Source organism: Anarrhichthys ocellatus, unplaced genomic scaffold (assembly GCF_004355925.1).
Source record: "Anarrhichthys ocellatus isolate YVR2014 unplaced genomic scaffold, GSC_Weel_1.0 scaffold1648, whole genome shotgun sequence".
In the NCBI taxonomy this organism is placed as follows: Eukaryota; Metazoa; Chordata; class Actinopteri; order Perciformes; family Anarhichadidae; genus Anarrhichthys; species Anarrhichthys ocellatus.
This window is the reverse complement of record NW_022281622.1, coordinates 1-9,187: the sequence shown is the minus strand read 5'-3', so window position 1 is coordinate 9,187 and position 9,187 is coordinate 1. Positions and strand designations below refer to the sequence as shown.

Genomic DNA, 9,187 nt, shown 5'->3' with positions numbered 1-9,187 from the left:
GAATCAAACGCCCCTCTGCAGCTCCACATGACGTAATGATCTGATGTATGAAGACTAATGAGTTACTTTAACAGAGAATAAATGTAAACTCACCTCACAGCGTCTGACAACAATAAACAACAAACTGTCCTCAAAGAAAGCATGTTGTTTATTTTTAGTCCTGAGGAAGTTTTAGATCAACGTTTGTTAAAACCAGATGTTTGTCTGGAGTTTGGTCGTCCTCTAGTGGTTCAATGTCTCCAGTATGGACCTACTCTAGTGGTTCAATGTCTCCAGTATGGACCTCCTCTAGTGGTTCAATGTCTCCAGTATGGACCTCCTCTAGTGGTTCAATGTCTCCAGTATCAGAGCCTGCTAGCACAACAGTCTGCTAACAGCAGGGAGAGGCTCCGTCGCTCCAGTTACTTTACATTAAAGAACATAACAGAGCGATGCAGGATGAACAAAGACAGACCGGAGATGCACCGATAGAGTTTGACACATATGCAACGCTGATTACCGTAATATGTGTGGTATTTGTTATAAATGTACGTTGGTACATAGAGGGTCATAGGAAGCTGTACATGGAGGGACTTAGGGCCCAGGGGAATGTAGGTGAAGGAAACAGGAAGAGACTAAGACACGCCACACAAACAGCTGTTCACTGCTCGTCACGATCCTGTAGACCAGTGATTCTCAACTGGTGGTTCGTCGTGGACCCGTTTTCAGTGGGTCGCGGGCCTTTGCTTTATGCAGCGGAGTTATTCACGCTCCTTTCCAGCACTTGTTCAGCAGTGCATGAAAAACACAGACCAATGCGTTGTAAATCAGGTCACGTGATGCAGTTTAGCCAATAAAATAAGGGTATTCTGATACGTTTCCTGACTCCAGTGAGATGTACCCACACCGTGACACGGGGGAGAGACAAGGGAAGACATAACACAGCAGAGCTCTTATAATGTTTGATGTAAAAGTCAAATTATCTGTATGACCACAGTCTTATACTGATGAACACCTCAGATCGGTTCTGAGAATTGCCACAACCAAACTGACACCAAACGTTGATTCACTGACAAAAAAGGGTGACCAACAACGCTGTTCCCACTGAAATTAAATATACGTTTTCTTTACTTTTTAGGTCATGGCTTTCACTTGTAATTTATACTAGTTCACACAAACACTCTCCAGTCATCTGCTACTGGCCCGGCCCGTCTGTCAAATTTTAAAACTCAATGTGGCCCCCAAGCCAAAAAGTTTGCCCACCCTTGCTACAGACCCATGGCCCTGACGTACCACTAGATGAAGACATTGGAGAGACTGTCCCACCTCAGGCCCCTGGGCAGACAGCCTGCAGTTTGTGGACCATGAGAACTTTGGAGTGGACAATGCCATCATCTACCTCCTACACCAGGATGATTCCCACCTGCGGACAAGGCTGCATACCTGCAAACTTGTCGCTTTTTCGGTGAAATTCGCCGTTTTGAATCAAAATATGTCATCCACGTGAATCGTGTAGATCCGTAGATCCCCCCAACAGAGTTTCGGTCCTGTCACCTTTTTCACCTCTTATGAGTTTGCAGGTCTGAGGCTGATACCCACCCTTCTACTTAAGCAGGACCGAGACTCCTCTGACAATACTTTGACTCATGCCCTGCAAACCTGAAGACATTCCATCACCAGTCATCTGTAATTAGCTGCATGCTAACATGCTAAACTAAAATGTCCACATGTAGCTCCAAGCACCACTGAGTCTAAATCAGCTTCACAAAGCTGCTAGCATGGCTGTAGCCCCTCACTGAGTATGTGGTCTGTTGAATATCGTACCCCATCCTACAGCGACACTGAGGGGAGTCCAGTATGAAGGGAGACTTCTGTGCATGTTGACCAGCAGCAGCGTCAGAGTGGCGTATAGGCCGTTCCACATGAAGGTGGCTAACAGAAAGAAGTGCAGCACAGCGACCACCACCGAACGAGCCGCTGTCCGGCTCCACGTGTTCGTCGCGGTCCAGAAGGCTGTTGGTCTGAGTGTCGACCTCCACCGGAGCATCCTGTCTGCCGGAGTTTCCAACTCCAGTGACGAAGGTGATGATGAAGGCCAGCAGGCTGACACAGATACACAGCAGAGCGATTTCAGAGTCCTTGACCTCAACCTCGTCCTTTTTCTTGCAACAGTTTATCTGAAAGCTAGAATAAGTATTCAGATCATTTTCTCAATAGTAGCAATACTACACTATAAAGATACTCCATTACATGTGAAGGTCCTGAATTCAAAATGTTACTTAAAGGTGTCGTCAGCAGTTCAGGACAAAGGAAAGGCCATAATAAAGAAGTAGCAAGCATGAAATATATTCTATAAAGTAAGATGGTTTTACCTCTGTTTAAGTTGGTGAATTATTGTGACAATCAAAGCCAGAAAAGAAAAAGCCAGTCCCACAATAGAGATGACATCCAGGGCTTCTGCATATTCATAGTTCTCCCTGAAAGACTGAAACAGAAACACAGTTTTCACTAAACCTACAGCTTTCTTTATTTAGATTTCAAACTGGTGAACATGTCGGTGCAGCGTTGGTTCACCCAGAGAGCAGCAAAGTTGGTAGTGTGGTTGCAGGAACATCTGAGGAGTCCGTCTGAAGCGTTTCCTTTCGAGCAGCCGTCGGTGCTCCAGTCCTGCAGACCGTAGTCCCAGAAAACACAAGCGAAGTTGAACAGAGACGTTCCATTCATCATCTGGAACAGCAGCAGATACGTCTGTGACTTATTGATTCCTTTGAACAGTTTTACCTTCAATTTAAATCAAACAGTACAAAGGCGTAGCATTACTCGGATAGTAAGATGTCCCTGCATACGAAATCTAAATCAACATTTGAATGTCTGATTATTTAGTTTAAAGCTGCATTGCTGCACATTGTCGGATAAAGATCAGGCTACACAAACTGTTAGTATTCTACTATTTGTAGAGTTAGAACTCAGTGATGGCTGCATTGGATTGTTGATTTGATCCAAGCTGAAATCCCATCCGATGACTTCAGAATCTGACCCAGCAGATTAACGAGGTTTATCTTTGCCAATAAAACAATTCCACTGAAACAAGCTGTGACTCCTCACGCACAGGCTGTCCATTATCAGTCTGTATTATCTCAGTCAGGTGTTTGATAAACGACAACAGCAGATAACGGCTAATTCAGGACACCTTTAGTGGTTATGTAATAAACTAGACTCGTGTCATTCAGGCCAATAATAAAATGACAGAAGCAGTTTTCTTACTGTTGGTCTGAACAGCATCTCCACATGTTGCGGCATCACGCTGCTCCTCGGACCATTAACGGAGGCCGACAGGACTCTGAACGTGGCCCAACTCCGACTGTAACGCCGGGACCTGAAGAAACGGTCGTTCTGGTAGAGAATGAACCCCAACGAGACCTCCGACGACTTCTCACTGACTTCTTCTTCATAATCACAGAAACACATTTACAGTCTCACGAGTACAACTGTTGTAGAAAATTGTGGTGGAAGAAATTAGCATTTTGGTTTCAGGAAACATCTGAAATTTTTGTATTCAGGTGAAACTACAGAAAGATTTTTGCTAAAATAACTTTTGCAGTAAAACGTGTGGTAGTTTTCACTGTTGTGCCTAAAAATAGTCGCAACATTTCATTTCAGCATTACCGCATTTTAAAATGAGACAACTCACCTGGTGGGAATCGAACGTAAATCATGGCGTCGGCTATGAACCCGTTTTCCACCACAACCGTTGGTGTGTTGGTGTTCAGCTGAATGCGGTCAGCAACAAAACTGCCTGATGTCCCTGAACGCAACACGAAACAGAATTGTTAGTGATGTCATGAAAACATTATGAACATGAGAGGAAATGCTCCGTTAGCTATGAGGCTAAAAGTCACAAATGTTTGAACGTGTTTGACTTTTGAGGATAAACTTTTGATTTAAATGTTTCTTATTTTTGTCTCTTTCAGGCTCCTGTAGTCCTTCGACATCAATACTGAGATTTTTTATTATTTACAGTCGATGGACACAAACCAAATGATTTAAATCAAACTCAAGCCAGAGTTATGGATTACTTTGATACTGAAGTAAACGTGACGATTCTTCTTTTTTTCTATGATCTCTGTGCATTAATGGATGTTTAATGGACGTTACAGACAATCAATCAATCAAAATGTATTTGTATAGCACTTTTTAAAATACAACAAAGGTTGCCCAAAGTGCTGCACATACAGTAGATAAGCAGTCATACAAACAAAGACTGGATTAATAACAGTGACATTAAAATCAAGACTAACTGACACAAATCACACAAAAGTGCCATGTTCAGATCATAGGTCATAGCCAGGGAATATAAATAGGCTGTTAAACATTGGTAAGGTGGATGACAACCTAACATGAAGGGGAAGGTTGTTCCAGAGCGTAGGGGCAGCAACAGAGAAGGACCGGGCGGCCCGGGTTGTCATTTTTGTTTTTGGAACAACTAAAAGCTGTTGGTGGAGAGATCTTAGTGAGCGAGGTGGTATAGGGCTGCAGCAGGTCAGACAGATAGACTGGGGCGGCGCCATTTAAACACATAAAAACAAATAACAACATTTTAAAATTAATTCTGTACTCTACGGGCAGCCAATGAAGGGATTTTAAGATCGGTGAAATGTGTTCACGCCTGCGTGTACCAGTTAAAAGTCTCGCTGCAGAGTTCTGCACCAACTGAAGGCGTGATAGAAGTTTTTTTCCGATTCCAGCAGACAAAGAATTACAGTAGTCCAGCCTGGAGGTGATATAAACATGAATAACTTTCTCCAGGTCTTTCGAGGAGAGAAAGGCTTTGACCTCAGCTAAGAGTCTTAGCTGAAAGAAGCTGACTTTGACCACGGACGCAACAAGGAGATCCAATATCAAAGATGAGTCCAAGATCACACCCAGATATTTATTACATGGAATTTGCAGTGGGTTGCCAAGGGGCCAAGACACAATGAGAGACTGTCCGGTATAGCAGCTGAAAGGCGAGAGGGATTTATTACCATGATCTCCGTTTTACCTTCGTTGAGGCATAGAAAATTTAGCGAGAGTCAGCTTTTGACATCTGCCAGGCAGCACATTAAATCATTTATTGAGGCAGTTCCAGGTTTGAGGGGAAGGTATATTTGAATGTCGTCGGCATAGAGGTGATAATAAATGTTATGTTTCTGGAAAATGGATCCAAGAGACAGCATGTAGATTGAGAACAGCAGTGGGCCCAAAATGGACCCCTGCGGTACCCCACAGATCAGGGGAGCCTGTTGAGAGGAGCAGTTGTCCATGTTGACAGAGAATGATCTGTCGGTCAGGTAGGACTTAAAACATTGTAGAGCAGTACCTCGGATGCCGACGGAGTGCTCAAGTCGGGAGATTAAAATGTCATGGTCCACAGTGTCAAAAGCAGCAGAGAGATCAAGTAAAAGCAAAATGGCGGGATCTCCAGCATCAGCAATGATTAAAAGGTCGTTAATAACTTTTAAAAGGGCAGATTCAGTGGTGTGAGACGTTCTAAATCCAGATTGAAAAACATCCCAGATACCGTTTAAGCTGATAAAAGATTGAAGTTGTTGAAATACAACTTTCTCAAAGACCTTTGACAGAAAAGGCAAGGTGGATATTGGTCTGTAATTTGATGGGTCAGAGGGTTCCAGATTAGGTTTCTTGATGAAAGGAATTACTGTTGCATGTTTGAAATAGACTGGGACTGAACCAGAAAACAGACAGCTGTTTATGATTGACAGTATACATGGTCAAATTTCAACAAAAACCTGCTTAAAGAGACCTGAGGGGATGATGTCAGAGTTGCACATTGTAGTTTTTAGTTGATCAACAATTGTAGTGAAAGCTGTGAGGGAAACAGGCCTAAAATGGTCCAACACAGCAGAAAAAGTGGGAGAGTTACTTGGATCAATGTAGTGGGATGTAACATCAGACCTAAGTTCTGAGATTTTGTCCTGGAAGAACCTAAGAAAGGTGTCGCACTGTGTCGGAGTCATACTTAAACACGTCGGGATCGGGTGGTTGATAACAGAGTTAATGATCTTGAAGGGACTGCAGATGCAAATTAGCTTAAGCTACAATCTGGTACAGTGCATCGAATGGAGACATTTATGTTTAAACTGTACATGGTCCCTTTTAAATAAATAAATAAAATAAATAATAAGAGGATTGTTGGTCTGTGGCAGTGATTTGCAATTAAGTCAGAGAAGTAGCTATTTCTAGCTGACTTAACTGCATCCTGGTAGTTAGTGAGAGAGTTCCTTAAGATTTCAAAGGACACATGGAGCTTGTCTTTCTTCCATTTTGTCTCAGCCCTCCTGCACTTTTGCCTGAGCGCCCGAGTGGCTTCATTGAACCAGGGTTGAGGCTACAGTTTGGGGCAGTATGACCTCAGGGGGGCGACACTGTCAAGAATTGCATGGCAGGTGGAGTTAAATTTTGTTAAAAGATCCTCTGGAGGAAAGTGCAATTGATAATAATATCCTCGGGAAGTTTAAGTTCACAACGAATCAAATGTAATGTTAAAGTTAAATGCTGCAGAAACAACAAACATGAGAAAGAAACAGCACCATAAAATTAATTGTAACACCATAAAACCATAAAGAAGCTTGACTGAAGATTAAATAACAGAACCTTTATGTGGACTGATTCAACTGGATGACCTCAAATCTCCAGGAGCCTCATTTAATAAACTGTGTAGTGAACTCCTTGTTTGTCTGCCAGTGAGCAGTTTATTTGTTCAGGACTTGTTTTATGAAGAGACTTTGAAAAAGCATTTAGACTTTTGATTTATGGATCCATAATTTCATCATGATTTCTTTGAAAGAAAGTTCCACTTGAAGAAAAACTGAACATTAAAAACTTAAGAAGTTCTGTCTGTACTGACTCCAGTTGTAGATGTTAAACATCTCGCTGACCTGAGAGAGAAGTGAACTGGACTCCTTGAGAGTCTGCAGCAGAGACTCGTGCTGATTGGACCACCAGGTTTGGTTGAACCACCTGAGACTGGGACGCCGTGAGACCAAGGCTGAGATTCACAGAGAGTTGGTCCAGGGTCACCGTAAGGCTGCACACAAGATATTCATATTAATATTTAGAAAACATCACCTGAGATACATCCTGGACTTCAGTTTACCCCAGAGTGGCGTTGTTTTCCTCGCTATTGTCCGTCGGGCCGGCGTTCAGCAGCTGGCTGACTGTAGAGATAGCTGCCACCCGGACGCTCTGCAATAAAAACCATTACTCAATGAGAGTCATTGTCAAACTACATCTTCAGAGGGATGTTCAGCTGAAGGTTTCACTGCAGTCGTAGGAGTTCGGTCTCTCATCTCTCGGACCAAAAACTGAGTTTGATAAACCTCAGTGTTGTTGATCGTACCTTTGAGGCGTTCGGAGATAGCAGCAGTGTGTTGGCGATCTGAGCTGCTGCTGTAATGTCTTCAGCCGTCAGCTCTTCAGGTTTGGAGGTCAAAATTTGGGTGCTGCTTGCCAGGTTCTCAAAATCTGCCGGGCTGGTAAACTGAGACTTAAAGACGTTATTATTGCCTCTCCTTACTGAATCTGTCCTTTACCGGGCCTGAACACATCTACCTTTCTACACTAAAAGAGGATATTATGCGATTGTTTTAAACAAACTAACATTCAACCTTTACTTCACGTTTTGCTGTAAAAAGCAGATATCCTCACATTTAGTTGTACGTCACTGAGGGTCTGGTCACACTGGAGGACATGTGGAGGACGCTGGAAGCTCGGCGCTCCGTTCTTGTTTGAACATCTGGTGGAAGCCTTGGGTTCACCAGCTGGATGAAAAAGTAGGAGTTTAATGTGGTGGACTCAAACTCAGCTGTGTGTTAAGGTTTATCTGATGGATGTAGAGACGTACCGCTTCTCGTTTCTTTGGGACATAACTCTTCAGAATAAGCAAACCAGCCGATGGGTGTGCGAGGGAATTTGAAGTTACCCAACTCTTGGAAGCGGCAGAAATTTTCTATGGGGACAAGTTGAATGGAAGATAAGATTTTGACTAGTTTGTGTTGGACAGGACAGGAACATTAACACAAAGTATGCCATGCTATTAGCCCTAAAAGGTTCAGTAGAACCCAAAATGATGTTGGCTCACTGCTGATTTGAACCCATCATGGAGCTTGATTCCTAAGAGAACCCACTGGTTCACCTTAAGTACTGTATGTAATATTTCTGTGCACACTTTGGCCTAATGGGGGTGCAAAAGGAGGTGGGAACCATCAACAAAACAAACAACTCTGTTATTAAAACTTTTAGTTTCTTGTATTGTTGTTGCTAAACCCAACTCACCTACTGAGCAAGTCTCTCCGGTCCATTCATCAGGACAGATATAGACTCCATTCAGAGAAACCCCACCGTTACCACAAACCAGAGGTGGGGGGGCAGAGATGGGAGAGGTAGTGGTAGTAGTAGGGTTGTCAGTCCCATTGGTCAGATTAGTAGTAGTAGTCCTATATGTCAGATCACTGGTGGTAGTAGTATCGGTAGCTCTCTCGGTAAAGATGGCAGTAGTAGCAGGTGTTGTAACCACAGTGGTGATAGATGATGGTGGTGTTGACTGAGCTCCACGCCAGGTGAACAGCTGAGAGAAGACAAAAGATAATGACTAATGAATGTATAATTAATGAATAGTGAATGACTAAGTAATTCCTATTATGAGATTAAAACCAGAGCTCTGTGAGGGTGAACTTCCTCTATCAAGAGTCTCTGAACCTGAACAAAGCTGCCGTATTTATATGATTCATATGACGGTGAATCATTTCACTGTAAAGAACTCACAGACGGAAACATTCAGAATAAAGGTTTTCTCACCCAAAGTGAAGCCGAGCAGCAACAGAGAGTCCATGTTGATGAAAGGCTGCAGGTCTGACACTTAACGTCTGTTGGAGCTCCGCTCATTTATCTGAGTTTATATCATAAAGATGAAATCATAAAACTAGGAGCTCAAAGTTCATCAGCGTCATAAAGTTTATTGGTTCAAGTTTGTCTATTTATTACTTTCACTTGTTGCTTTATTTCATCTTGTAAATCAGCTGTGAAACTTTGAGCTACAGATACATGTCTGCAAGCTTCTGTATCAATAAAGTTCGTCTGTTTGATTGATGGAAATCACACTAATAGAACATCCTCCGACTAGAAAAACATAAAACATGTTCAGAAAATC

At 42.8% G+C, this 9,187-nt stretch overlaps 1 protein-coding gene across 1 annotated transcript; it reads right to left on the bottom strand.

Moving 5' to 3' along the window:
• Nucleotides 1-1,714: 1,714 nt before the first annotated feature.
• Nucleotides 1,715-8,922, bottom strand: adgrg7.1 (adhesion G protein-coupled receptor G7, tandem duplicate 1). Its single transcript, XM_031839481.1, is given in 13 exon segments — nt 1,715-1,949; nt 1,951-2,163; nt 2,352-2,464; nt 2,554-2,706; nt 3,244-3,425; nt 3,671-3,784; nt 6,918-7,066; nt 7,136-7,224; nt 7,379-7,519; nt 7,687-7,799; nt 7,883-7,987; nt 8,314-8,605; nt 8,836-8,922. Coding segments are annotated over 13 exon segments (1,929 nt in total). The 3' UTR covers nt 1,715-1,771.
• Nucleotides 8,923-9,187: the final 265 nt, after the last annotated feature.